The sequence below is a fragment of the Gadus morhua genome, chromosome 1, assembly GCF_902167405.1.
Source record: "Gadus morhua chromosome 1, gadMor3.0, whole genome shotgun sequence".
Lineage (NCBI taxonomy): Eukaryota > Metazoa > Chordata > Actinopteri > Gadiformes > Gadidae > Gadus > Gadus morhua.
The window spans coordinates 25,162,324-25,189,921 of NC_044048.1; the positions used below are offsets into that span (position 1 = coordinate 25,162,324).

At 46.6% G+C, this 27,598-nt stretch overlaps 2 protein-coding genes across 4 annotated transcripts in view; one reads left to right on the top strand and one right to left on the bottom strand.

Annotated features, from left to right (window-relative positions):
- Positions 1-717: 717 nt before the first annotated feature.
- On the bottom strand, positions 718-23,972 carry ccdc30 (coiled-coil domain containing 30). 3 transcript variants are annotated; one of them, XM_030374943.1, is made up of 28 exons: positions 23,868-23,972; positions 22,862-23,098; positions 21,396-21,578; positions 20,876-20,996; positions 20,230-20,420; positions 19,791-19,859; positions 19,528-19,605; positions 18,806-18,986; positions 17,964-18,035; positions 17,415-17,530; positions 17,143-17,273; positions 16,067-16,259; positions 15,240-15,338; positions 14,256-14,387; positions 13,584-13,721; positions 13,053-13,231; positions 12,315-12,540; positions 11,850-11,972; positions 11,233-11,403; positions 10,464-10,673; positions 10,016-10,173; positions 9,657-9,822; positions 7,424-7,542; positions 6,988-7,129; positions 5,540-5,676; positions 4,228-4,345; positions 3,168-3,238; positions 718-2,960 (listed from the first exon to the last, which is right to left on the bottom strand). In XM_030374943.1, the coding sequence occupies exons 2-28, from the start codon at positions 22,874-22,876 to the stop codon at positions 2,768-2,770; spliced, it is 3,732 nt and encodes a 1,243-aa protein (XP_030230803.1). In that variant the 5' UTR covers positions 22,877-23,098; positions 23,868-23,972; the 3' UTR covers positions 718-2,767. The 3 variants fall into 3 exon arrangements, with proteins under 3 accessions (XP_030230803.1, XP_030230716.1, XP_030230889.1); XM_030374856.1 differs by having other exon boundaries at positions 7,424-7,545; XM_030375029.1 differs by lacking the exon at positions 19,528-19,605 and having other exon boundaries at positions 7,424-7,545.
- A 482-nt stretch (positions 23,973-24,454) lies between these two features.
- Positions 24,455-27,598, top strand: part of LOC115549262 (epithelial membrane protein 3) — a 4,001-nt gene continuing 857 nt past the window's right edge. Inside the window, exons 1-4 of the mRNA XM_030364377.1 lie at positions 24,455-24,734; positions 25,752-25,842; positions 26,047-26,149; positions 27,099-27,239. Of these exons, the coding sequence (XP_030220237.1) occupies positions 25,765-25,842; positions 26,047-26,149; positions 27,099-27,239 (322 nt within the window). The 5' untranslated portion in view covers positions 24,455-24,734; positions 25,752-25,764. The remainder of the gene's footprint in view (positions 24,735-25,751; positions 25,843-26,046; positions 26,150-27,098; positions 27,240-27,598) is intronic.

Below are 27,598 nucleotides of genomic sequence, written 5' to 3' on the forward strand. Positions count from 1 at the left end.
TTACTGTAATGATTTTTAGTCTACCTGTATCGTATTAACATTCATGTTTTTACACCAGTTCTTTTCGTCTAAGCCTTAACTGTTTTATCATCCCGCGACCAATCTATTCCATCTCTGTGTATTGTGTTTTGCAGTATTCAATCGTGTAGACATTTGTTTTGTTTATTTTTTTATCTCTTCCGCATGGAGTAACCCAAGCTGTAATCTGTATAATAACTGTTTAACCCATGTTCTCTATCAAAATATATTGTGTAGATTTATGACTCCTTTTCCTGTTTTGCATTGTGGTTTCATATACAGTTTCTAGACAACTAAATATGCACAGCCAGGACTGAGAAGCAAAACTACAATTATCAATGTTTAAAAAAAAAAAATGAAAGAAAAAAAAACCTTTGTATCTTTACCTTGTTTAATAAACAGACTGTTATAAACTCAAATTGATTGCCAATGTTTTTTTAATTAAAAGACGGATTCCTGCCTAAGAACAATATCAAACATGTGTGTGTGTGTTAAGGCCAATTTCCACAAGAACCGTCACGAAAGCGGTTCATGTTTGATTTTGACACTTTCTGTGGTCTGGCCATTTTTCTAATTTTAGTGTTTATGACTCGCATTTCTAGGCAAAAGCCTCTGTATTCTATCCCAGTTCCTCTCTGACTCAGACTTGGACTTCCCTGGCGGTAGAGAAGAGTTTGAGAAATATCAGAAAAGCACTACTATGTTTCAGTTCACTTTATTTATGAAAATAGGTTTCTGCAAACAAAAAACTAAAACAACCAAATATTTACAAGTCAAAGCGGGTAACATTTGTCCATAAGGACACACGCACAAGATGACAGTTGAGGCTGAGGCACAGTGACACAATGAGAAGTGGCTTCATCGTCTTAATTGAGTTGTTCTGTTTCAATAAAAAATGTTTACTATTCTGTAAATGTTAAAGGTAAAAACATCTCCAAAAAAAAAAAAGTACAGCATACCTTTTTATCTAATTTAAAATACAAAATAGGTGGGTTCTTTACAGCAACCTTTATAGAGCAACCCTCATGGCTGAATACTCAGGTTATGGTCCTTAAATCCCTTGAGACCAGCCTCAGCCACTGACTGGTAAATACAGCCATACACGCTAGCCGGCTGTTAGCCTTTCACACTGGGTTTAGTAAATACTCTCGGCCTTTAGCTAGAAAGCTCTCAAACGAGCGTGGAACTTTAAACCAAAGCGTAGCGTTCCGTGTGTTCTGTTGCAGGTGAATCGGAAAACAATTATACTGCCCTTTATTAATATGAAATACATTCAAAGGTTTCTAGTGGGAGTACCGTGATATTTTAAGTAAAAACAATATGTAAACATACAACTTGACGTGAATTTCCTTAGATGTCCAAGGGACTGTTTCACTTTTATCCTATGAACGCTTTCCTGCCATTGTCATTAGCATTTCCATTGCTACCAAAATATCTATGTAAACCCAAAAGTTTAGTTTTTAAAGTGCTCATGTTAAAGAGTGTTAATTGATTGTACTTTGTAACACAGGCCTACGCATACACAAGGCTATTTATGTTGACATAAATAAATACAATTGATCAACCTCTTTTCCGATAATGCCCCTACAAATCTAGTCTTTGTATGTTTGGTGTCCCAATACAAAATAACTTTTAAAATTTGACACAATTCAAGCATAGAACACGTGTGACAATTACATTTCCATCCCTTTCCTGATCACAATGTCATCATGATTACCACGTCACGTTTGTACTCAGCATTATTAGGGTTTCAGTCAAAGGCTTTACGATGTTACACATCCCAACTGTCTTGCTCACACACTTTCGTGGACTGTATTGCGGCTATCTAACTGAAGGAGAGAGCCCTATAATCTACAGTGTCCTCGGTGACTGCTACATAGACACTGCCCTGAGGAGTGAGAGACCACCTTTAAAACAATACTCCTCCTTGTGTTTCCTCCTGACTTTATCACGTCCAAGATTTGTTTACCACTTTCTAGATTGGGACGACGATATAAATATAACATTGACCTTTGATGATTTAAAAGACGTTTGATACAAGCCACACATCTACAGTATGTGTTTTTCAGTCTGAAATGCTGTGATACGGTAAAGTAATCGATATTTACGACCAAGTTTTCTGTATACACATACAATACATTTATCCCATGCGGCAGTGTCTATGTAAACACAGCATTGTATTATTATTATTATTCGTTTTTAATATCTTCATCCACATAGAATAGTGCAGGAATATCGAATCAGGATTGACCAAGAAATGTCCCATCAGTGCAACCCTTAATACTTGCTCAAAGGTTCCGGGTCACTGCGCTGTCGGCGATTTATTGTCAATAGTGCCCTCAATGCCCATCTCTTCCTCCGTCTTCTCCTTCACACTAAATGGCTGATTATGGTTCCACGACGACGCAAGAGGGTTTACGGACCCATTGCTTCCTTGCGGAGCCTCCTTGCGTCCGCCGTAAGGACCTGAAGTGCGCATCCCAAAAAACTGCGTCAAGGCGACGCAGCAGCAAGGGCTGTGATTGGTCCGCTCACTAAAACCCGACACCGACCAAAAACAGGTTCACGACTGCGTCGAAGCGTCTGCGCGGTCACTGCGTTGCGTCGACGTGGAGCCATTATCAGGCCTCGACGAGGTGGTATGTGATTACAATACGCACAGGGCGCCAGTACCTGGGTATGAGCGGAGGGCATCTCAGGAGACCCCCGTCGTGGTCCTCACCCCACCCCCCCCCCCCCCCCCCCCCCGTCATACCTGGTCGCGCTCTGCACTGTGCCGGGTCTCCGCCAGACCCCCGGGGCCGGGGGACGTGACGTTCAGGTAGCCCAGCTCCGAGGGCTGGAACTGGGGCGCGCTGGGCGGGGCGACGCGGGGACCCTCCCCCTTGACCCGGCAGATGGCGTCCAGGATCCCAAGGGGGTCGCAGGCGCCGGAGGTCAGGCTGGACGCGGGACGCGGACACACACACACACACACACACACACACACACACACACACACACACACACACACACACACACACACACACACACACACACACACACACACACACACACACACACACACACACACACGAACGATTGGTTATGAGTCAGTAGAGCGTGAAACAGGGGGACCTATGTTTAGTTTAAACAGAAAGAGGGGCTACCTGAGACTTGAGGACTGGCGCATGCTGTCCATGGTCAGACCCTCGGAGGGTAACATCTTCCTCACCTCGTGCTGAACGAACAAATCCCAAGAAAAAAACATTGTTTACACAGGCACCGGCCAATCAGAACGTCCTGTAACGGTCACCATTGCTCAGTGCCATGAGTAAGCAACACTGTTAAGGCCGATTTCCACCAGAACCGTGAAGGAGGCGCCACGGCAGAGAAGCGGCTGTGCTCCGTACTGCGATCCCCCCTGGAGGCGGTACGGACACCATCCGGCTGATGGCTCAAGACGTGCATGATTATAATAGGCCTATGTGAATCGCAAACAATGATTATGATTAGAATGACCCATACAATATTATTCCCGAGTTATAATCAACCCCTACACATCAATATTATGACCCATTAAATACGGCATGATTGTAGATGTCATGCCAACGTCGCAGTCCGCTCGCGACACTGGACTTGCGATTAGAGAATAGACGAGGCATCGACGCAGACTTTCATTTCTTCTTTGCCACTGATTAGCTAGTGATACCATGGGGTTCTCAATAGCGTGAATTTCATAGGGGTCGATGTGAGCTCATGAATATTCATGAGCAAATGAAAACTGATTGGATGTAGAAGTGTTCTGAGACACGGCTGCGAACCGGCAACCCTCAAAAATAGACCAGTGGAATAGCCTACATTGACTATAATGGTTTCTATTATTTCGGCGACCGTTTTACTGCCGTGGCGCTTCCGTGACGGTTCTTGTGGAAATTGGCCTTAACACACACACACACACACACACACACACACACACACACACACACACACACACACACACACACACACACACACACACACACACACACACACACACACGAACACACACACACACACACACACACACACCCTAATTGAAACCAGTTTGGTCACATACATACATATCGCTATTACTCTGTCAAACAGGAAGTCACAAAGACGCACTGTATAACTAGTTCAAATATATCCCTTGAAGGGGTCTTATATTAGAGCTAGAGATGATCCGGCAGAACGGGGCGGGGCTTCTACCTCCAGACTGCAGAACGATTGGACGTTCCTCAGCGCCCGCTCCAAGCAGCTCACTTGATTGGACAGCTTCAGCGTCCTGTCCTGCAGCTGTCGGTTCTCCTGCTCCAGGCCGTTGACCCTGAGGCAGAGGCGGAGGAGTTGATTGGGTAACAGGATGATGGATGGGACGGTGTAGTGGTCGTTCTCTGGGCTGGCTTCACTGTTACAGCGGTACATCAGCACAGCTTACAGTATTTTTAGCAGAAGAGGTGAGGTGAATAATTGTTTTAGTATATACTACACGTGAACGCCGGGATTTATTTGTTTTCTTTAACGTGTATTTTTTTTTAGCGTGAAAAGACGACCGTCTAAACGTACGCTTAAAGGGGGAAATTTTGCGATGAAAACAATTTCCCAAGATGGGGATCTCACTCATCAAGTATTGCCCAATATCCCGAGATAGCGAACCAATCAAACTGCGCCATCTTAGGAGGTTCACATGTTTTCTTTAACGTGTATTTTTTTTTAGCGTGAAAAGACGACCGCCTAAACGCACGCTTAAAGGGGGAAATTTTGCGATGAAAACAATATCTCAAGTTTGAGATCTCACTCATCAAGTATTGCCCAATATCCTGAGATAGCGAACCAATCAAACTGCGCCATCTTAGGAGGTTCACATGTAGCATATACTAATAACTAAACCTATATGATTTCTATACTGCACTGTAAGGCAGAGCAACGAACATCGCATGAAACAAATAAATGTATTATTATTTGGAAAAATCATAGCTATGAAATGATACCATTTCGATGATCATAATAGTAAAAAAAAAAAAAACTGATTTAATTGTATTCAACATATTATTCAATAAAATGTCTTTAAACACATTTGCTATAATAGAGGAATCCAACAACCTGCAGTAAAAATACTAGCTTTAGCATGGGATTTAAGGCCCAGTAGATGATATAGCCTGTTTGTTTGTTTTGCAATAAAACCAAGGTGCACCTTGGGGGATTGCGGGCATGGTTGTACTTAGCAAGCTGCATCATGGGGGATTGAGACCTAGTCCTTAGCAAGGGGCATTATGGGTGATAGGGGCCTGGTACCTAGCAGGCTGCATAATGGTGGACTGAGGCATAGTACCTAGCAAGGTGCATCATGGGGTATTTGGGACTAGTACCTAGCAAGGTGCATCATGGGGGATTGGGACCTCGTACCTAGCAGGTTTCATCATGGGGGATTGAGGACAAGTACCTACCAAGCTGGATCATGGGGTATTGGGGCCTCGTAACTAGCAGGGTGCATCATGGGGGATGGAGGGCGGGGCTGTACCTGTGCTGCACGGTGGAGGCGGTACGCATGCCAGCGCTGCCCAGGTCCTCGGCCTCGCTCATCCTCCGCAGCAGGTCCCTCTTCTCCACCAACAGCTTCTCGTTCTCAGCCATCACCGTACGCACCGACTCCTTCTCCTGGAGACACCACCCATGGTGGTGGGAGGGAGGAGGAGGAGGAGGAGGAGGAGAAGGAGGGGGGGGGGGAGGAAGGAGGGGAGACGAAGAGGCGAAGGAGCAGTGGGGGAGGGGGGTGGAGGGAGGATTTTGAAGGGGAGAGGGATGAGGAAAAGGAGGAGTAGATGAAGAGGTGAAGGAGCAGTAGGGGGAGGGAGGAAGAGGAAGAGGAGAAGAAGAAGAGGAAGGATGGGAGATGAAGAGGAGAAGGAGCAGGAGGAGGAGAAGAAGAAGAAGAAGAGAGGAAGGATGGGAGATGAAGAGGAGAAAAAGCAGGTGGAGGAGAAGAAGAAGAAGAAGAGAGGAAGGATGGGAGATGAAGAGGAGAAGGAGCAGGAGGAGGAGAAGAAGAAGAAGAAGAAGAAGAAGAAGAAGAAGAAGAAGAAGAGAGGAAGGATGGGAGATGAAGAGGAGAAAAAGCAGGTGGAGGAGGAGAAGAAGAAGAAGAAGAGAGGAAGGATGGGAGATGAAGAGGGGAAGGAGCAGTGGGAGAGGGAGGAAGAGGAGGAGGAGGAGAAGAAGAAGAGAGGAAGAAAGGGAGTGAAGAGGGGAAGGAGGAGGAGGAGGAGAAGAAGAGAGGAAGGATGGGAGATGAAGAGGAGAAGGAGCAAGGGGGGGAGGAGGAGGAGGAGTGGAAGGGGCGAGGGATGAGGATAAGGAGGATGACGGGGAAAAATGTGGAGAATACAAGGAAAGGAGGCAAAAGAGAAAGAGAAGGAAGACAAGGAAGGAGGGGAAGAGGAGAGCGAGGAGCAGAGTGTTATGAGGAGACTGGTGCCACGCTAAAAACAGCCTCGACAACTGGGTGGCGTCCTTATCCTCTAAAACAGATCTCCAAACCACCAGGAGGGTACATGCAGTGTGTCAGTGTTGGAGAAGTGCTGGTGTTGATGTAGCGAGTCAACTGTGAAATATCACTCTGAATCCTGCCAATAATTGCTGAGAATGTGAAGCATTCTCTTTGGTCTCGTTTGTGTGACTAGCTTTCTATTGAGATACATCACCAGATTAGATCAATGGGACCAGGGCTATTTCTTTCATAATTTGTGCAAGTAAAACTAGTTTTGAATAAAATTTGAAGCCTATTTATTTTATTTTTATAAGAGGGGGGGGGGGGGGGGGTATATCTTACGACGCGGTTCCAATCAAAGCCGGTGGAACTCCGCAAGGACGTAACTGGTCCGTAAACCCCCTTGTGCTGCGTCAACGTGGAACCATAACTAGGCCTTAACTCTGTGGAGGAAGGGGCAGAGAGAGGGGGTGGGAGGGCACCTTGAGGGAGAGGCTGGAGGCCAGCTCCAGGTCGTTCTCCAGCCTCTGGATGGTGCGGTCCCGCTGCCCTGTGGCCTTCAGGCAGGCCTGCCGGGCCTGCCGCAGCTTGCTACGCTGCTGCTCCTGCTTCTCGTTGTGCCTCCTGCACCAGACGCGCACACACCCACACCCACACCCACACCCACACCCACACACACAAACACACACACACAGGATTTTAAACCACATGGGGAAGAGCTGGGGAATGGGCCTTATTCACCTAGAGGCCATCTTGGTTCTAAACGCTAGCTAGCGTTTAGAACCAAGATGGCCTCTAGATGAATAAGGGGCATGGATTGAGGAAGTCTTTGGTTAGAGGATAAAAGAGCTCATGTTTAATCAAGTTGAAGCTATTTCACAGTGGAGGGGAATGGGTGAGTGAGTGAGTGAATCTTACCTGACGTGTGTGTCCAGCTGTAGCAGGACCAGCTGTATCTCTCCTTGTAACTTGTCTGTCTCCTGCTGGCTGGACAGCAGCTCCTCCTGCAGCTGATGGTTGGTGCTCTGCGCCTCCCTCTGCTGGTGGAAACCACACGGTGCACCCGCTTGGGTAAAAAACAGGTAGTGCCCCAGCAAGCTTGGGATGCAGCAGTCCTATGTGATAGCAGAACTTCTGCTATCAAGGCGTCTGAGTGACACCTAGATAGCAGAACTTCTGCTATCAAAGCGTCTGAATGGCGCCTAGATAGCAGAACTTCTGCTATCAAGGTGTCTGAGTGACGCCTTGTTTCCTGTTTGGCTACGGGGATGTTCTGACAGAGAAACTCATTGACACAGGTGGATGAAGCTTTCAGAATGAGAAAGGATGTTTCTATTGTGACCAGCATACACAGTGTTGATTTGGGTTCGCTGTCAATATCAGCTTTCAGCTTGTCTGCTATCAGAATATTCTTAGGTCTGATTCTGGAGACCAATCAGATGATTTCACATGTTTGTCAGTGGCGAAACTACAGAAACACTTAAGGTACGTCACAATATATTGTTAGAGATGTATGTAATATATGTTTCATAAGGCAAATGAAATATACACCATTGAGTGGATTCTCTCCATAGTCCTATTCTATCTACTATCGAGCCTTTAGCAGGCACTTTTATCCAAAGAGATCCAAAAAAGTGCTTCTTAAGCTTCGTCATTAACGAGCAGGCCGGGTTTCGCTCAAGGGGACCGTGGACAAAACCCAGAACCATTCAGCAATAAGTCTGTCCAATACACTAGAAACACCCTGTTTACCCCCCTAGCTGCTCTAGCACCCTAGCAACATCCCTACACTGCCCCTTTATGCCTCGATGTATGCTGACCAAGCCCTAGGTAGCATCCCCAGAGTTGGGAAAAAGTTGAGCAATCCACAAGCCAGATGTTTACGTATTTCCAACTGGTGGCTAATGAAAAAAACGGCCTACTACTAAGTGTCTTGTTAGTACAGTTAGCACAGCCAGGAAAAGTCACCACTCACTGACACAATAAACAGTAATGATTCATTCAGCTCTGCACTGGGGTTACGGTTAACGGAGACTCAGGGAAGAGAGTTCTCGATGAAAACCAGTGCATACAAGCTGTGTCAACAGTTGGGAATGATTTGGGAGTAAGTGTGCGAAGCTACGGGCCGTTTCAGAGGGTTAAACCCCTTCAAACTACAGAATGGCCGAGGGGACTTGACGAGGGAGGAAATGAACTGGCTTCAGTCACTGGGAGATGTTATGGTTGGATTAGTCTCCAAGCAACACAACATACTTAACCTCCTCTCACTCGATGCTCTGCGTCATCTGGGCAAGGTTTACTTTTCTCGGCCAAAGAAAAGTTTTACAACGGATTGGATTTCTTTAGCCTCAACCAGCGTGGGACAGACATGACGGATTGCGGTGGCATATGGTGGACGGATTAGATTGTTGTTTTTTTTAACGAGAAGTGTTGACTATGGTTCCGTGTATACCCACACCACGGAGCACCATGGCAACCATAAATAAACAAATTATTATATATTAAAAAATAGGTAGATGCATCTCTTTCTTGCGAAATATAGTGTCTGAGTGTAGATTAGATTCCACCACGTGGCAAAGTGATCTGTGGCAATCCATTGGGGAGATAGAAGTGCACAAACTACAATCTGGAGACCAAAGCTAACCAAGCAACAGTGTAGCTACCAAAGATACCCCAAAGCTACAGTGTAGCTACCAAAGCAAACACAATGCTAGGGAGGCCACCAAAGCCAACACAAAGCTCACACTGTAGCTACCAGTTGTCCCTTATACTCCATCCCGTTCCCCTCATATCATGTAACCAAATCTCCTCTCTGTCCACCGCACCAGACTTTCTATCCTCGCTGGCAGGTCTTTCAGCGCCATGGCCCCCAAACTCTGGAATTCCCTTCCTCAATTCCCTCCGTGACTGTGCCTCCTTCCCTCTCCTTAAAGTTCATCTCAAGACCTTTCTGCTTCAAGAACACATCTCCTCTTCCACCAATGCATAGACCTCTCTAGACCCCCCCCCTGTCTATATTATTTATTTCTATTTTTATTTGGGTTGTTGTACTTCTTGTGGTGCTGTCTTGCTCTGTCTGTGCTCTTTTTGTTGTTATTATTTCCAAAGCTAACCCTTACTAGCTGAGCCTGTCAGACCCCCCCCCCCTCACCTCCTCGCGGGCCTGGCTGAGCTCCTCCTCCAGGAGCGTCAGGCGGCTCTCCAGCTGCTGGCTCTTCAGGCCCAGCTCCGAGTTGCTCCTGCCCAGCGACGCCTCCTTCTGCCTCAGGGAGCGCACCTGCTGCCGCAGCTCCTCCTCCCGCTGCTCCAGGAGCTTCCTGTCAGCAGGAGCCACACGGGAAGTGGGGTGCGAGAGGGATGAGGGAGAGGTTGGGGATGAGGGGGAGATGCGGGAGGTGGGGGAGGTGAGGGATGAGGGGGAGGTGGGGGATGAGGGACGACATTGGAGCGCGTCCATTACAATGCAGTTCCTGGTGTGAGTTGTGTTGTGGGGATGTGTGTAATAAAGACCTGGTGATGTGGTCCTCGTGGTGCTGGGCCCTCAGGGAGGACAGGCTGTCCGTCAGGTCCCGGGTGTCTCTCTCTAGCCGGCTGCTCTCCCCGGAGCGAGCCTCCTCCATTCGTAGTTGATGCTGCGAGTTCTTCAGCTGCTGCTGCAGCTCCACCACCTGGTGGGAGGAGGAAGGACACCCCTGCTTAACCTTTGAACTAAAGTGAGCCACTCTATTGTCATCAGGACCTTTCGCAGACCGCTTCATATGCAAACAGAAAAATGTAATTCTGAAGCAGTAGAGCTGTCGTAATCTCTCTCTTATTCCAGCGCAGCGATACCGATGGTGATAAATGCTAATCAAGTCTAAGCCCCTAGCATTGAGGAACAGTATTGAAACAGAACCAGGGAGTAGTCCAGGTTCACTGCAATCAAGCTAGTAGTATAGTAGACTATTCGTTCGCTGACCTTCTTGTCCGCGGCGATGAGGCGAGCCCTCTCTGCCTGCAGCTCCTCCTGCAGGCTGGTGGTGGTACTGCGGGTGGTGGAGCTTCGAGCCAGCTCCAGCTCCTGCTCCCGGATCCTCTGCTGCTGGCGCTCGCACTCGCTGCCCAGACCCTGCACCTTCTGCTCCACCTGCAGCAACCGGGCCGCGCTCTGCTTCACCTCCGCACACAGCTGGGAGGAGCACGGACAAACACACAGGAGACAGCTTGGTTATGGAAACATGGTGTGGTTTAAACACCCACCGGGGATGGTTTAAACACCCACTGAGGATGGTTTAAACACCCATTAAGGGTGTATTAAACATCCAGTAGGGATGGTTTAAACACCCACTGGGGGACACTTAAAGGTCCCATGACATGCCACCAGGTGTGAGTGTGATTAGCCTTACAAGCCGGTGGCATGTCATGGGACCTATACTACTTTTAGATAAATGCTAGCTTGACAAGGAAATATAGATTTATAAATAACGTATGCACACCAAATTGATTCAGAAAGAAAACAAATGTAAGTGAAAAAATAGTATGGGCTTTTTTTGGTCCCTTAATGGACCGGGCAGTGAAGAGACGCGGGGAAGTAGTTTGAAAGTGTGAGTGTGCGAAATGTCAGCACACTCCGACTATTAAGCCACAAAATGGCTAAATACTTTCACTAAGCAGTGAAAGTATGATTGTGCAACGTCTCCCAGGACAACCCAACACACGGCCACAGCCCCAACGTTCATCTTCCACACCTTGAGTTTCTCCTGGTCCAGCAGCACGTTGTGTCTCTTCAGGTCCACGTTCTTCTCCCTCTCGTAGCGCAGCTCCCGCTCTGCCGAGGTGAACAGACTCTGGACCCTCTGGAGGTCCTGCTTCAGCTGCCGGGCCTCCTCCGCCTTCTGGCCCAGGACCATGTCTTGAGACTGGGGGAGAAGGAGGCCGGCCAGGGGGGTAGCATTATACTAAATGTTAGATGGGTTCGTATGGAGGTAAGGCCAGTTTGTTGATTTAGCTTCATTAAGAACAAAAGGCCATTCAGAGATAAAATAAGTAACTAAAAAAGGAAATGCTAAATAAAAGTGGATAATATGACAGTGCCGAACATTTTGATTTAGAAGTTGAGTGTTGAGGCAGACCTCAACACTAAAGATGCTTTAGTGTTGTAAAGCGCTCGATTCGGCACCATGCTATGTCTGAACCCTGGCATGTAGGCATCTTGCTCAATGATGCCCACAGGTACATCGTGGACGTTGGGGATGGAGCTCAGTACCTTTGGGCTCGGAGTCCAACATGAAGTTGAATGGTGATATGATGGCGAGTGTAAACGGGGCTGGTGAATACATTTCAGGCGTGAACGCGGAGGGAGTACCTTGGCGCGGGCCTGGGCTTCAGTCGACTGGGCCTGCAGGGCCAGCTGGCGCCGGGCGGACAGCCGTCTCTCCTCCTCCAGGTCGGCCTGCAGGCCAGCCGGGTCCCGCTTCACGCTGGGCAGCTGGGTAGCATTTAGCTGATTAGCACATGCTTCATATCCAACGCCACTTACAGGGGATTCAGATGCATGTGGTAAATGGGCAGGTAGGGGGGCTGGAGGAATGGTCCTGCTGCTTCTAGACATCAGGGATTGAACCCAATTCCTCAACTAGGAGTCAAACACACCAACTACATTGTCCTGTACCCTCAGAGCTTTTAATACAAATGTTTTCTACAGATGATGTGCAAGTTGTGCTTATTCACAGTGGCTCATCTGGTTGACGTCTTAGGAATTCCCTCATATGTGTCGATGGAAAACTGTATCCTCCCTGACAGGTGTGTTGAAGCACTCCGGGCCATGTACCTGCTCCACTGGACCCCCGGGACTAGGTTTGGTCAGGGGCTCCTGGCTGCTGCTCCTCGTGGAGGCATGATGCTCCTCCAGCTGCAGCTCCAGGCGCTGCTGGAGCTGCTGGACCTCCAGACCCAGCCTGTCCCTCTCCCCCTGGGCCGACAGCGTCTCCTGGGCCCCGGAGCGGAGGTCCGCCTGGAGCCCACTGCTCTGGAGCTTCTCGGCCCCCAGCTCCTCTCTGGATGGGGGGGCGACAGGAGAACAGCCAGGAAGGGGTTAACAGGATGCTCCCGCCCGCATTGGATCAGATGCTTACGACTAGCTGCAGAGTGCACATGCACAAACCGCAGCCGCAGTTGCGATCTGCACCCACACCCCCACCCACACATTGCATTTCCTATTTCCTATTTAAACCTACAATCTTAAATAGGAAGATTGATGATCATTTGTTTATGATCAACCCATGATCATAAACAAATGATCATGGGTTGATCATTTGTTTATGATCAACCCATGATCAACTGGGTTGATCATAAACAAATCAATATGATCCAAAAAAAAAAAAAAAGCAATAGTAGTATTCTGGGTTAGAGATATAAATATCACGGTTCTATATGACGTGGTGCATAGCTTAAATCAAACTTTCACTTTCACATCTCAGAAAGACTACTTCATAGCCAGGTCCATAGGGAGTTTGACCCTGGTGCTGAGATGAGATGAGCTACATGCTATTGAGAGCTCCAGGCCCACCTCAGAGCGTCGTGGGCCGTCCTCAGGCTGGCCAGCTCAGAGGTCAGCCGGTACGTCTGGTCCCTGAGCTGCTCCACCTCCGCCCTGCTCTCCCTCAGGTCCTCCTTGGCCCCGCCACTCTCCCTCTGGCGCTCCAACTCACCCTGCAGGCGGGCGTGAGTGCGCTCCAACTGGGCCAACTGGAACACACACACACACACACACACAATTTAAATCGAAAGATAATGCAAGGAAAATAAGAAAGAATGCAAGTCTGAGACATACAAAATAAACATTGCCACATCCAAATTGATTCAATATCAAATCAAAAAATGATTATCTCTTAGGGAGACCAAAGACTGACAGTTAGCAGCAGCACGTTGGAATCTGGAAATTACTATTATTATTATAAAGTAATATTTTTCCGACTGTATCTTTAAAACGACACTCTCGAGTTGGGTCAAGATAATGTATTCAATATTTTCAAACTTTGTAACACGAGAGCATGTGGATGACTGAAGCTAGCGCGCTAGCTAGCGAGGTGAGCCAGACCTTTTCCTCCAGCACGGCCTTCTCTCCCTTGACCTGCGTGAGGCTCTTGATGAGGGTCTTCCCCTGCTGACACTCGGTCTGCAGACTGTTCACCTCCATCCTCAGCTTCTTCAGCTCCCGCTCGCCCATCTGCAGGGCCTTCAGCAGCACGCAGGAACACACACAAACACACAAGGATAAAACACACTGGCACAATGACACCATCGCGAATACATGGGATGGGGCTGACACAGTAAAGAATAGGCTTTTCTATAATATATATTCTATACTAGTACAAGTACTGACACATAAACTGATAACATGTCAGTAGTAGTTAGTACTAAATAGTACTATGCTGTATTATTGTACAACAAAGAACACTGCATGATTTTCCCCCATTTTAGAAAACAAATGTACTGTTGACGTATATTGCTTGCCAAAATAAATAATTGATATGCAAATATAATGCAATATATATGCAAATATGCAACATGCAACCAATTTTCTTTACGTTTTCATTAAACACAGCCGGTCAACATAAAAAAAAAATATATATATATCAATAATTTATTCATGTTATCCCATTTTTTCTCAACCTTTAACAAATTTTCCTCAAAAACACAAAATAATTCCATCATCATCATCATCATCATGAGCGCGGCTGTGCTGTCTGTGTGAGGGCCCTGCTCCCACCTCCTTGTCCTTCTTCAGGGCTCCCTGGGCGGAGGTGAGGTCCACCTCCAGCTGCTTCCTCCAGTCCTTCTCCTCCGTCAGCCGCGCCTCCAACAGGGACACCCGCTCCTGGCTGCTGCCCACGCCTCTCAGCTGGCCGCGGAGGACACACACACACACACACACACACACACACACACACACACACACACACACACACACACACACACACACACACACACACACACACACACACACACACACACACACACACACACACACACACACGGTAAAGGGTCAAAGTGTGCTGGACAGATGAGGTCAGGTTCATCATGACTGTACCACTACTGTCTTATTAATTAGTAAGTTAGCCTTTGTCCGAACGGACTCAGTGTTTTTTTTTTTTAGATACATGTCCTTCCAGTTAGACTGTGATGACGATGACATAACCAAAACACAGTCCAACGAGCTCCTCCCCGTAGTTTAGTAAGACAATACTTTAATCCAAATTGACTCACATCGACTTCATATCAAGGATGCATACAGGCAGACTGCGGACATTTGGTAGAATATTTATTTCCCCGTTTTATTTCATTGTATTGCATTTCTTAACTATAATATGCATCTCTATTTTCGGCTGTCTTTCTGCTGCTGTAGACAACCACATTTCTTCGCCTGGGTATCAATAAAGTGTTATCTTATCTTATATGTACATTTCAGAATGTTGCATACAATCTCGGCACAACACTTGCTTTGAGACTAGATGGAATAATAATCTGTCTGTGGGCTGTAATCAAAGCGCAATACCAGCAGTAACACATTGTAATGTGTGTATATCAGTGTTCGTGTTTCCACCGCTGGCCCTATTACAGGGGGATTTGGGCCAAAAACACACTATTCATTCCACGTCCCACCTTGAGGGGTGATGTCTTTGGTATCGACCTGTTTTGATGAATTTGGAAAGGAGGAAGATTGATGACTGGCTCCGACCCATCGGCTACTCACCGGCTGGAAGTAGGGCTCCGACTCTTTGCTCTCCTCTACGTTTTTCAGAAGCCTGTCCTGGGCAAACTGCTTCTTCAGCTCTACCTCCAGGCTTTTAATCTGGTGGTTCCAGCGCACATCGTTAGTCAGACATTTGGGAGCTGTCTCCATTTCTCCCTCTATCACGCGCACGCACACGCGCACGCACGCATGCACGCACGCAGACACACACCAACCATGATCCACCACTAAAAGTACACCATCAGGGAAATGTCTTGAGCAACACAGGAATTAATTAGACCCGGAGAAAGAGGCTGTGTTGAATTCTAATAAATAAAACTCATTAAACTGGTCTTTCGCACATACGGAAGTTACTATGTGTAACTTTACGCACTGTCCACTAATGCCTGTTCTCCTATTTAGCAGACGCTTCTATCCAGAGTGACTTTGAGGTCATTCTGTTCAGCAAGTAGGCGACATACTACGGAGACTTGGGATCGAACCAGGAACCCTTCAGTTAGGAGTCAAACCCCCTGACCACTTAACATCTTACCTCTATACTATATTAAAAGTATTCCAATACCATAGCATGAAATATATAATATATAATACAATATATATTCAAAAAAGCATTCTCTCTCCAACCACTAAGCCTTCGGGCTTTAATGTGTCATCCCTGACTATTTATGTATTTTAATGTATGACACAGAGTGCTGTTCCTATTTTAGATCAAAATGGTCAAATCAAATCAATCAAACAATCCTCAGTGTCCAATCAGAGAGCAGCTCTCCACAGTCACCATGTTCCCCCCCCCCCAGCGTGATCCCACTGTTGGCTCCCTGTCTTACCTTCCTGCGCAGGCCTTCCAGCTCCCCGTCGTGCCGCTGCCGCTCCTCCTTGCTGGCGTTCTGCGTCTCCCCCACCAGGGCCTCCAGCTCCTCGTTCCTCTCCACCAGCTCCTCCTGGTCAGCCCGCTGCTTCTGCAGCCGCCGCTGCAGCTCCCGCAGCTGCACGCGGCCGTCCTCCACCGCCTCGCGACACCTGGAGCAAGACGTTTGATAGCCACTTAGCATCGTGGAGGCTGATTAGCCTGGTGTCCGCTTACTATGCCAGTGTCGGCTAATGAGCAGAGTGTTAGCTTCTAGGGTAGTGACAGCTAGCTAGAGTAGTGTCAGCTACATCACTATGCTAGTGTTAGCTATAGAGCAGAGTGTAAGCTTCTAGGGTAGTGACAGCTAGCTAGAGTAGTGTCAGCTACATCACTATGCTAGTGTCAGCTAACTAGCAGAGTGTTAACTATTTAGGGTCCTGACGGCTAACTTGTGTAATTTCAGCTAAGTAGCATTGTGACCACTGATTAGCCCTGTGTTAGAACACTAGCATAGTGTCAGAACACTAGCATAGTATCAGCTAATTAACCTAGTATCAGCATATATGCTAGTGACAGCTAACTCGTGTAGTGTCAGCCTAATGTCGGCTAGCCAGCCGAGTTATACAGAAAAATGTTGGTTAGCTAGGATAGTATCAGCTAACTAGTGTAGTGTCGGCTAACTAGTGTCAGATAGTAATTCTACTGTCAGATAGCCAGGCCAGTATAAACTAGCTTGTTGCATGTGCATGGGATTGGGATTCTGCTTTTGTTTCCTTACACAAATATCAGTCTTAAAGAATCATAAACATCAAAATGAAGGGGACAGCCGTGTGTCTGGAGAATTATAGGTTATTACGTTTGATATCTAATTTGTTCAAAAAAATGCTGTCCAGGGATGTCATTTTAGTGAGCAATAATCACTGGACCAAGGGAATTTAAATGCATTGTATGACCTTGGTATAGGCTGGTGCTGTATATTGACACTATAATCCTATACAACTAAATAGGGATGCAACATGAACCAATATTTAGGTGAAGGGTGCATGAGTGTACCGTTTGTGGACATGCTCCTCCTCATTCCACAAGGGGGCCACATTGCTCTGAAGCTCTCCACTTCTCCCCTTCCCCTCTCCTTGTGGCTGTGGTTTGACAGAGGAAGCTTGCTCTAGCTCCTGCTGTGCCAGCTTCATGAATATAAAAGGGATACACAAACATCATGCAGCAAACTAAACTATAAACCATGCGTCTAGCATTTGGCCTGCGCTGAGAGTTCACTAGCAGTTCAATGAGATGAGTGCATGTATTAGTGTTTGGTGAATGCTAACCTTGTCCAGGAGGGTTTTCTTCTCGGTGTCTAACGCTCGTACCCTCTCCCTCAGAACACGTATCTCCCCGTCCAGCCTTTCGTTTTGGTCTCTGGCCTTCTGCAGCTCCACCATGTCTAGGGAACATCAGCCAGCATGATTACACGTACCATCATCGACATTACATGACATCTGAACTACGGACCTTCTGAAGCCAGTGACCGTTGAACCGGGTAACCGGATCAAAAGGTATGTGGAACAACCGCGACACAGTGTTCATGAAAACCAATCTCTGCAGGAAACATAGCCATAGCTTCACAATCGTGTTTTGTTGTGGTTGAGTGAAATGCCTTGGATCAGGTTCCAAATGTTTGGCTCCAGTGACTCAAAATGTGGCTACATAAAGACAGACGTAGGCATTCAAAAAGGGAAGAGGTGAAAAATAGAAAATCTGTTTTATGAATCATGCAGTTTTTTTGTGCAGTTTGAAAAAGTATTTTGTCAAGCTGAGCAAAGTTCTAACATCTCATCATGCTTTCCCATATACAGTTACACTCATATTTGTCTCACCACAGTGCTTCAGTTTGTCCACTTCCTTCCTCAGGTTTTCCACTTCCTGTTCTGTTCGCTCCAGCTCAGCTCCTGTGATAAGGAAGAAATAATAAAATTAAGGCGGTTGGAACTGTATGTCCTGGTATCCTGACCATGAATTCATTAAAAAATTCTCCAACACGCTCATAGCTACACATAGAAAATTGGGAGAGAATTAAATGTAAAACGGTACCCTTCGGTTCACAGTTTGACATTGTATATATACTATGAATCTGAATTGTCCTGAAGGAGAATCTTAAACTCGCTGGTATCGCTCCGATTGGTTTTCGACAACAATTTGAAAGAGTTGCTAGGCAACGTGTCTGTGTATTAGAAACTGTAGCCAAGCAATCATTTATTTTCTAGGGTCTGGGTTGGCGCTTATTTTGTAATGTTTCATAGGGAGTCTGACCATGGTTCAAGCACTTGGGAGAAAGAAAAATGGGATCATTACATAACGTCATAGTTGGTTCTATGATGCATCAACATTTGCCTGGAACTAATTTACAAAAAGAAAGTACAGAAGAATGACAATTTAACTTGTGAATGAGGCTAATCTCTCCATAAAGGACCTCTGCTATTAATAGTACAGGGGAAAATTCCAGAACAAGTACAACCAAGGATTAATGGGCGACTAAATGATCAGACTGGATAAATCCTGCAGCTCGACTTTCCCCATCTTCACTCTAGAACCCATTTCAGCCTAACACAGAAAAAAAAACACCAACTCACCCCAATGTAAAAAGACGGATGAGCCCCCTGTGTTAAAACATGTCCCGTTCACATCATTGAGCTCATCTGTATTGGGTGTGAGCGCCTACCGCCGAGTCCCAGGCTGCCGTCGCCGTGTTGGTCCTGCTGGTTCTTCCTGGCGGCGTCCAGCTCTGCGGTGAGCCTGCGGATGTCCTGGTGGGCCATGGCCAGCCGCCGGGACGCCTCCTCCAGGTCCCGCTCCAGGCCCTGGCGCCCTCCCCTCGCCTGGGACGCCTCCTCCTCGTGGAGCTGTTCGTGGTGGAGACACCACAATCATCCGCTGAGCTCAGGGGGCCAGCGGCCCCGACGATGGAGGGGAAAAGAGAGCACACCATGCAGGGCCCCTGGGAGGGTAGGGGGGCTGGGGGGGGCTTTGAGAGAGCCGTGCTCGGGGGTAAACATAGTTTAAACTGAACGACGGACGGTAAGGCCCAGCGTCCGTGTATCGCTGCGTGCCGACGCGCCTGAGGAAAGGAAAGAGTCAGTAGCAACGCGAACAGGAAGTGGACATGCTGCTTGAGGGGGAATCATGCGCCAATGCACCCATCACAAGTATTGAACACCTTTCAGGTATGAATGTCTATATAAGACAGATTAGTTGCATGCAGATGTTGTCATGACAATCCAAGAAAAACACCCTCAGTGGAACAAGAAAACGAGAGCAGTAAAGTAGCGGCAGTAGGTGGTGGTGGCAATAAGCTGGCCAGCGTTCCAACGTCAGCCTGCGGTTCTCGAATGGGTGAGTGGTTAGTTTAAACTTTAAACCATGGGGGGTATAGTGAGGACCTACGGGGACGCTAGTGAGCCTGCTCTGAGCAGAGGATCTTCTGGGACCAAACAGCTTCCTCCAGGTGCTCTGACTCGAACACTGTTGAGAAGACGGATCGGTGTGGATGGGATGGAGAGCAAACAACACAACACGTCAGCAACACTGGGGGTACGCCGTCTAGGGCTCTCTTACTGGCTTCCATCCCTCAGAACTTAAAGGTCAGGCCAGGATGGAGGAAGAACCGTATGGGAGGTCAATGTCCTGGTTGGGGCGAACGTTCTCACCTTTGTCATGTTGTCTCTGGTCTTCAGCAGCTCCTGACCCAAAGTGCGGCGGACGTGCTCGACCTCCTCCTGTCGGGGTGATTCCAGCGCATGGGCGAGAGGGGAAGGCTGTTAAATGTCAAAGTTCGCTATCCTGTTTTGTGGTGCATTAAAAAGCACAACATCAGAACCGTTTCAACCATTTAAACAACTGTTTAGCAATCCTGATATTCCAGATTTGTCTTTATGGCTTCATGAACTGCTGCTCGCGTCTCCATCGATAAACATATGACAATTAACCTTGGAAATGAAACTAAAACTGATAATGAATTGAAACTGAAAGTGAAACGACGATGGTAAGGCCCAATCCCATTTCTACCCCTTACCCCTCCCCCTTGTTTTGAAGGGGTAAGGAGTAGAAATGGGATTGGGCCTTAGGCCCAATCCCAAGTCTGTGTACCTGCAGGTGGACCTCCCTCAGGCTGCCGGTGAGGCTCTGGGAGTCCAGCCTCCTCTCGGCCACCTCCAGCCTCTCCAGCAGCGTGGCCCTCTCCACCAGCAGGTAGGCCACCTGCTCGCTGGGGCTGCTCAGGCCCACGTCCCCCAGCCCCTCCTGGGACAGCAGCTCCACCAGCTCCTTGCTCTGGTTCTCTGGCAGAACAGAGAAGACGGAGGGGAAGAGGTCAGGTGCTGGACTCCTATGACTGGGACGAAACGTCGGTGACAGAGAGGTACTTGTCGCTTTCCAAAGACATGAAAATGACAGGGGGGCATTTAACTCAGTTCATGCTTCATATTACATATAGGCTTTAGGAGTTGAGAGAGGTCCAAATAGTGAACTTAATTAAAAAAAAAAATCGAACAGTAGCATGTTATGTAACAACAGGTGGAAAGGAAGAAAACTAAATCTGAAAGTATGAACATAATACTTACGCAGTAAACATCCTAGCCTAAACTCTTTTGCATGTAAACCCCCCCCATTCAGCATTCAATTGGCGACCACAACGATAACAGAAAACAGTAACAGTGATGGCAGCTGTGGTGGGCAGCAGTGGTAGGCAGCTGTGGTGAACAGTGTGTTGGTGAACAGTGTGTTGGTGCGGTACCGTGCAGGAGCCGGCTCTGTTTGAGCTCCAGGCGCAGCTGCTCGTTGTCTCTCTCGTACTCCGTTGTCAGCATCTCCCTCTCCTCCAGCAGACCCCTGATGTGCTCCACGTAGCTCTCCACCTGGGCCCCCCCCACACACACACACACACACACACACACACACACACACACACACACACACACACACACACACACACACACACACACACACACACACACACACACACACACACACACACACACACACACAGCTGTTATTGACACACACCAGCAAGCAAGCACTGATATTTATACTTTTTTATACTGAAGTTATATAGATAAATTAGGGTACAGACAAGTTGCAAACACAACATTGTAATACGATAATTTATATCACAGCATTAAAGTACATTATACACAGTCATTTCATGCAACCCATTGGATGCAAGACATTTTGTAACTATGTCTCTCTCTCACGACAGTTGAAACATCTTGAAACAGCTGTGAACTAGCGTAGCTGGTGCCCATGTCGCGGCTCACCTCCTTCATCTCGCCGGCCTGCTGCGTGCGCAGGGCCTGCAGCTCCTGGGAGGCGGCCAGCAGCTTCCCCTCGCTGCCCACCAGCTCCCGCCACAGGTGGCACTGCCGCTCCTCGGCGCCCGCCGCCGGGGCCAGGCCATCGTCCTGCAGCCGCGCAGCGATCCGGTCCAGCTCCGTCCGCACCTGGACGCCCCCACCAAACACCACCACCAAACACCACCACCAACCAGCCCAGGAGAACTTGAGAAAGGGTGCTACAGCCATTTGAGACGCAATGATTGCTGGATGTAGATTATAGATTTTTTTGTTTATAGTATTGATTGTTTTGGTATTTGTCAAATATTGCTGTTCATGCCAACAAGCCATTTAGCTTAGATGGTGCAAAATAAATGTGTGTATTCTCTAATATACATTAAATACAGTAAAGCTGTACCGGCTATTGCTGACCACCTGCAAGTTAGTTTTTCTTTTTTTTCTAGATATTACTGAACATTATCTTAGCGGAAAGGGATCCCGGTTTCATCCACAATTTCTGCTAGTGAACCTGTGGGAATCAGGTTCACTTCAGCAAGTCGCCTAACTCATCTCCTTTAGTGCTCGATCCATGTCATTAACTCTTCTACTTGGTCAATAGAAGCCCAGGCAGAAGAAGAGTATCCGCCAGCAACCATGTGTGGTATGTCTACGGCCCTAGGAGCATACTGGAAAGTAATTAGCCTCTTGTCTTTCTGCCCCTAAAATACATTGTAAGACTACTCGAGAGTGCTATACTCGCATTATGACACAAGGGGGAAAATATGCATCTTTTATTTTTGCCAGTCGCTCCGTTCGACACGGAGCTGCTGAAGTCAACCCGGTAGCGAGGTCAGAAGGTCTCTCCCCGACACACATCAAGCCTGGTCGGCCAGCGTGCATTATGCTCCCTATCGCCACGCGTGGCAGGCACCTATAGCGCGCTGAGCGAGGACGACCAGGCGCTTCACACCTGTCACCAAACACAATGCTGTCATTCACGGGCCCTGTAACCCGAGTGGGCATCTCATTCACAGGCCGTGGACAGCTGTGGTGGGGGACACAATACCTTCTGGTATTTAAAGATGAGACCAAATGCAGAATTTTGACGCTATGAGGAAGTGGGCGTTGCTGTTTTTCTATAGAAAATATATATTTGTGGATTGATAGATTCATCTGCCACATTGATTGATGAACTGGGACTCAATTCACTTTCATTGAATAAAATAGAAGTAATTTTTAAATGTCTTTTATGATGTTATTGTTTGATGCGTTACATAGATACATAAAATAGTATTAGCCTGACTACAGTGTTTTCAATGGGAATCTTTTAATATATAATAAACAATATAGTCATCGTCTTTCGTCAGGGAGACGCTTATCGACAGTGTGTGTGTGTGTGTGTGTGTGTGTGTGCGTGCGTGCGTGCGTGTGTGTGTGCGTGTGTGTCTTACCTCTTCATGTTCCATGGTCACACATTAGGTTTGAGGAGGAGGCATCTGTTCGATGTTGAAACTTTTCCTCAAGAGCAAGAACAAAGATCTCATATAGACTTCTATAGGTCCACTATATGGCATCGTTCAGGATGTCCATTCGTTTGAAGAACATTTTTTAATGATGTACAGATCTTCAAAAGTCCAACATGTCCAATTCATGTCCAAGTTCCTCCATTACTATTTTATGTAGCTCACCTGTAAACAAAAAGAGGAATACATACATTTAGAGCTGTGCAGTGTGACCGTAACCGTATACAGTATAGCAAACCAGCACCTGTAGTTACACAATACTAATCCTCCAGATTAGAGTAGCTACCTTGTAGTACGAGGCAAGCAGAGGCGCATCACTGCACCCTCAGAAGCAATGCGAGCGCCAAGCCGATCTGTGTTTTTCTGCACCACGTCTCTAGTATGACATTTCATAATACAAACGTGGTATTCTGTAAACACCGTATACCAGAGACACTGGCCATTATTAGTGGGCCCTCTCTACGGATCAGGACTGCAAATGTTCGCTGGCCTGCCAGTGTGTTTCAGCAGGAAGAGGGTTAAAAGAGCTCAAATATGTGGGCTGTTTACCCCTCATCCCAAAATGTCTGACAAGTTTTTCATCGCCACAAGCGCCCTATGATCCCCTTGCAGAGCTAGCTGGCTAGGCGGGGGTACGGTGTGTACGTTTGTGAAAAATATGCATCCTTACATGATATTATACGACAGCCAGCAAGACACCGCGTTAGAAAACTGTAAGCATCCGCTGGCTGGTGAGCAAACTTGGTCAACCAAGAGTTGATTTGGTTGACGCTCCACGGCTACGTCGCTAGCCGTAGCTACGCTTCTCTAGCAGGGAAGGTGAAATAGTTATACCTCGGACATGAAGCCAAATAGCAAGTCTAGCTCCAGGCTTTTTTTTATTGACACTCAATACGACTTCAGTCTGAACTTATTTATGAAAAGTTGCACAAACCTGGTAACGGGTGGCAGCGGTGAGAACAGGCGTGGCGAAAATAATTTGGCTTCTGCAGGCGCCTAGGCAACCGGTCATACCATTTTGGTCGGTGATACGGGGGAAACGGGAAAGTCTATGTACAGCTTGACGCATACAAATATATTATCGTTCTTTCTTCTCTGTCGAATGAAAATACAAGTACACAATATAACATATATACCACGTACTAGTGTGTGGGGTATTATTGGTCTTCAAAAGTGTTCCCCTTAAAAGTCATGCCCTCGTTCCCCTTTTTCCTCATTACCTGTTGAGTATTAATTAGGACACTTTTTCAGATGTTTTATTTTTTCCTTTAAAAGAAAGGATAAATGTTTTTGTTTTTTAATCTAATAAAACAGAAGCTGGTCTGTGGAGTTGGAGTATGCTAAAGAGTTTTAGCCTATTTATTTTCCATATTCGCCCTATTTAGAAGCATAACAAAGCACAATGGGGCCACTGAGGTGATTTGAAAATGTAACGGAGTTACGGAGCCCTCCAAAAAGGCTGTTGACACTTTGTGTTTTCATGTGGTGGGGCCGCGCTGGCCGCGGGTGGGTGTAGCCTGCGACGTTTTTGGATGGTGATCTCTCCCTCTCCGGATGTGTGAGGCAGAGTTAAAGGCCGGTTTGTTCTGCAGGGAGAAAATGGGCGTTATAAACGTTTCTTTTTAAGAAGTCTGCATTCCTGGTCCTGGAAACTCAGGATGGAATGAGTGAGTGAAAAGTAAAAAAAAATAAAGGGGAGGTGCTTTGGTACAAATTTGAGGACCACCGAAAGGGGTTTGATACTACAGTGTTGCACGGCTGTGGGTGAAGTCAGAAAAACAAGACAAAGGAATATCCTGATGTAAGTTAAGATTTATTTATATTTTTACATTGTTGTTTCTGGAGGTCTATTATGGTGACCTATGGTTGCATTGTACTGGACATAAATAGTTTTGCAATGACTCAAACGTACCCTCCCTAGTTCAACACGATAGGCCTACTTCTGGATTATCATTTTTGTCCTGCGTCTTGGTACAATATTTTATAACGCCTTGAATGATGATGAAGTATGATTGAAGAGCAGTTATAAAAAAATATCCCTTTGCATTGGGTTTCAAGTGTGATGGATGTAGAACGATGTAGGCCTAATTGACAGCCATGGCAACCTCCCAGTTGGCCGGATCTCCTGATAACTATCTATAATGCATCCGGTCTCCTTTCCCGCTGATATTTCTGTTTGTTTGAATGTTTTCTATTTGTTTTCCTAAATTGTGTTTTCTCAGAGGATTCTATAAATTCCTACTAATAGCTATATTTATGACATCATCACTAACTCAAATAAATAGCCTAAAATATATGTATAGCCTAATAGCAAAAAGAAAAAAACTTTGAGTCTTTCATTAAAAAAACGAGTTTAAAAGCCTAAATGAATTCCAGGTGTACATTCAGTGGAAGTTGTTTACTATGCGCAGTGACAAACAGTAGCCTTCACATGGTTTCAGAAGTAAACTGGGTAAATATTTTGACTGCGTTTTGATCTCAACAGGCCTCGCCCTTTACTGCAATATAAATTAGCTGCTCTGCTCTAGGCCCAACACACAGGCCCAGTTGTGGGTGGAAAAAAAAGAATTTCATTGGCACTATGTTTTTAACCGTCTCGTTACATAACACAGGCTATACTTTGTGCTGCTGGTCACATTTTCCATTTCTTGTACCAAGTTGAGGTAGGCACGCTTTTTTTAATGTAGGACTTCTGTGTTGAACCGTGGAACAGGCTAAATGGTTTTGCTCTTCAGCCAATGCTAGTATATATTTATAGACTACTGTATATTTTGTTTGGAAAGTAATGTATATATTCCCTTGTTTCTTTTTTCTGTAGCCCAAATTAAAAAATGGCGTACCTTTTGATGTTTGTGACACTACTGCATCTCATCACCCTGGCTATGCTGTTCATTGCCACTATGGAGAAGGTATCAAATGTTTTCCCGCCTATTTATTCAACCTATCATCATCCAATGTTCTCCCTCATATTAATTAAATGTACCATCATCAAAGGGTTTTCCTCCTTTTCATTCAACGTGTCAATGAATCATCCACCCCCTCCTCCTTATTACTTGTTACTTGACAAGGACTAGAGAAGAGTTGGCATCACCATGTTGTTTCTCCCTCTCCAGTCATGGTGGGTGTGGGACGGCATGGAGAATTCGGACCTGTGGTACAACTGTAGGTTCGATAACGACACGGGCACGTGGCTGTGTGCCTCCTCCAAAGAGACCGGTGAGCTCCCGTCTCAGGCATCTCCCGTTCCCCTGACAGAATGGGCAAATGAGCACGTCTCACTTCTCTCCCCTCGCCCTCTTTCCTCTCTCTCATGACTCATTCTATATTCTCTTGTTTTATCCTTCTCATTGCTCTCACTCGATCTCTCCCCACCCCTCTCTCTCTCTCTCTCTCTCTGTCTATCTCTCTCTCTCTCTCTCTCTCTCTCTCTCTCTCTCTCTCTCTCTCTCTCTCTCTCTCTCTCTCTCTCTCTCTCTCTCTCTCTCTCTCTCTCTCTCTCTCTGTCACCAATATCGATCAATACATATAGATTGTATTGACATTATTAATGGTATTGCTGTATACAATACTCTATTAACTGTATTTATCGACTGTATTAACAGTTTGTACAGGACTGTAATGATTGGATGAATGGACTATGCACACACAGAGTGTTTGCTTTACAGTACTGATTGTATAGACCCTCAGATTGATTGCATGAAGTCAGAGTATTGACTGTATGGACTTCAAGAGTAATTATATTAACACTACAGATTGTATAGACCCTCAGTGGTATTGTATTGGCTGTGTGACTGTAGGGGCCCTCAGAGTGATTGTAATAACAGTACTGTCTGTGTGACTGTAGGGGCCCTCAGAGTGATTGTATTAACAGTACTGTCTGTGTGACTGTAGGGGCCCTCAGAGTGATTGTATTAACAGTACTGTCTGTGTGACTGTAGGGGCCCTCAGAGTGATTGTATTAACAGTACTGTCTGTGTGACTGTAGGGGCCCTCAGAGTGATTGCATTAACAGTACTGTCTGTGTGACTGTAGGGGCCCTCAGAGTGATTGCATTAACAGTACTGTCTGTGTGACTGTAGGGGCCCTCAGAGTGATTGTATTAACAGTGTGACTGTAGGGGCCCTCAGAGTGATTGTATTAACAGTACTGTCTGTGTGACCCTCAGATTGGCTCCAGTCCGTGCAGGTGCTGATGGTTCTGTCGGTGGTCTTCTCCTCCATTTCCTTCCTGGTGTTCCTGGGCCAGCTGTTCACCATGTCCAAGGGGGGTCTCTTCTACTTTACCGGCCTCTGTCAGGTCTTCGCAGGTAACGAGCCCCGCCCTGCGGCTGTTTCCTCCCAGCAACAACACTTCCCTTCGCTGCTAGTTTTCAACGTGTAAATCCCCCCCCGGGTGTCTTTGTGCTGACGGAGACTTGACCCGGTGCCTTTTCATTAGAATCTCGTGACCAGGTCAAAATACTTTGATTCAAGGTCAACCGTTTGACTTATTATTGTAATAATATGATGTCATTACAACAACGCTGTTTCATTTTGGTTACGTTTATGTATTTATATGTATGTTTCAAATCGCTGTAGAAAGCATAGCTGGTCTTTCTGTGCATTGTTGAGGAAAGGATCATGGGATTGTACTATATTTCCAATAAATTCTGTACCTAATAAAATA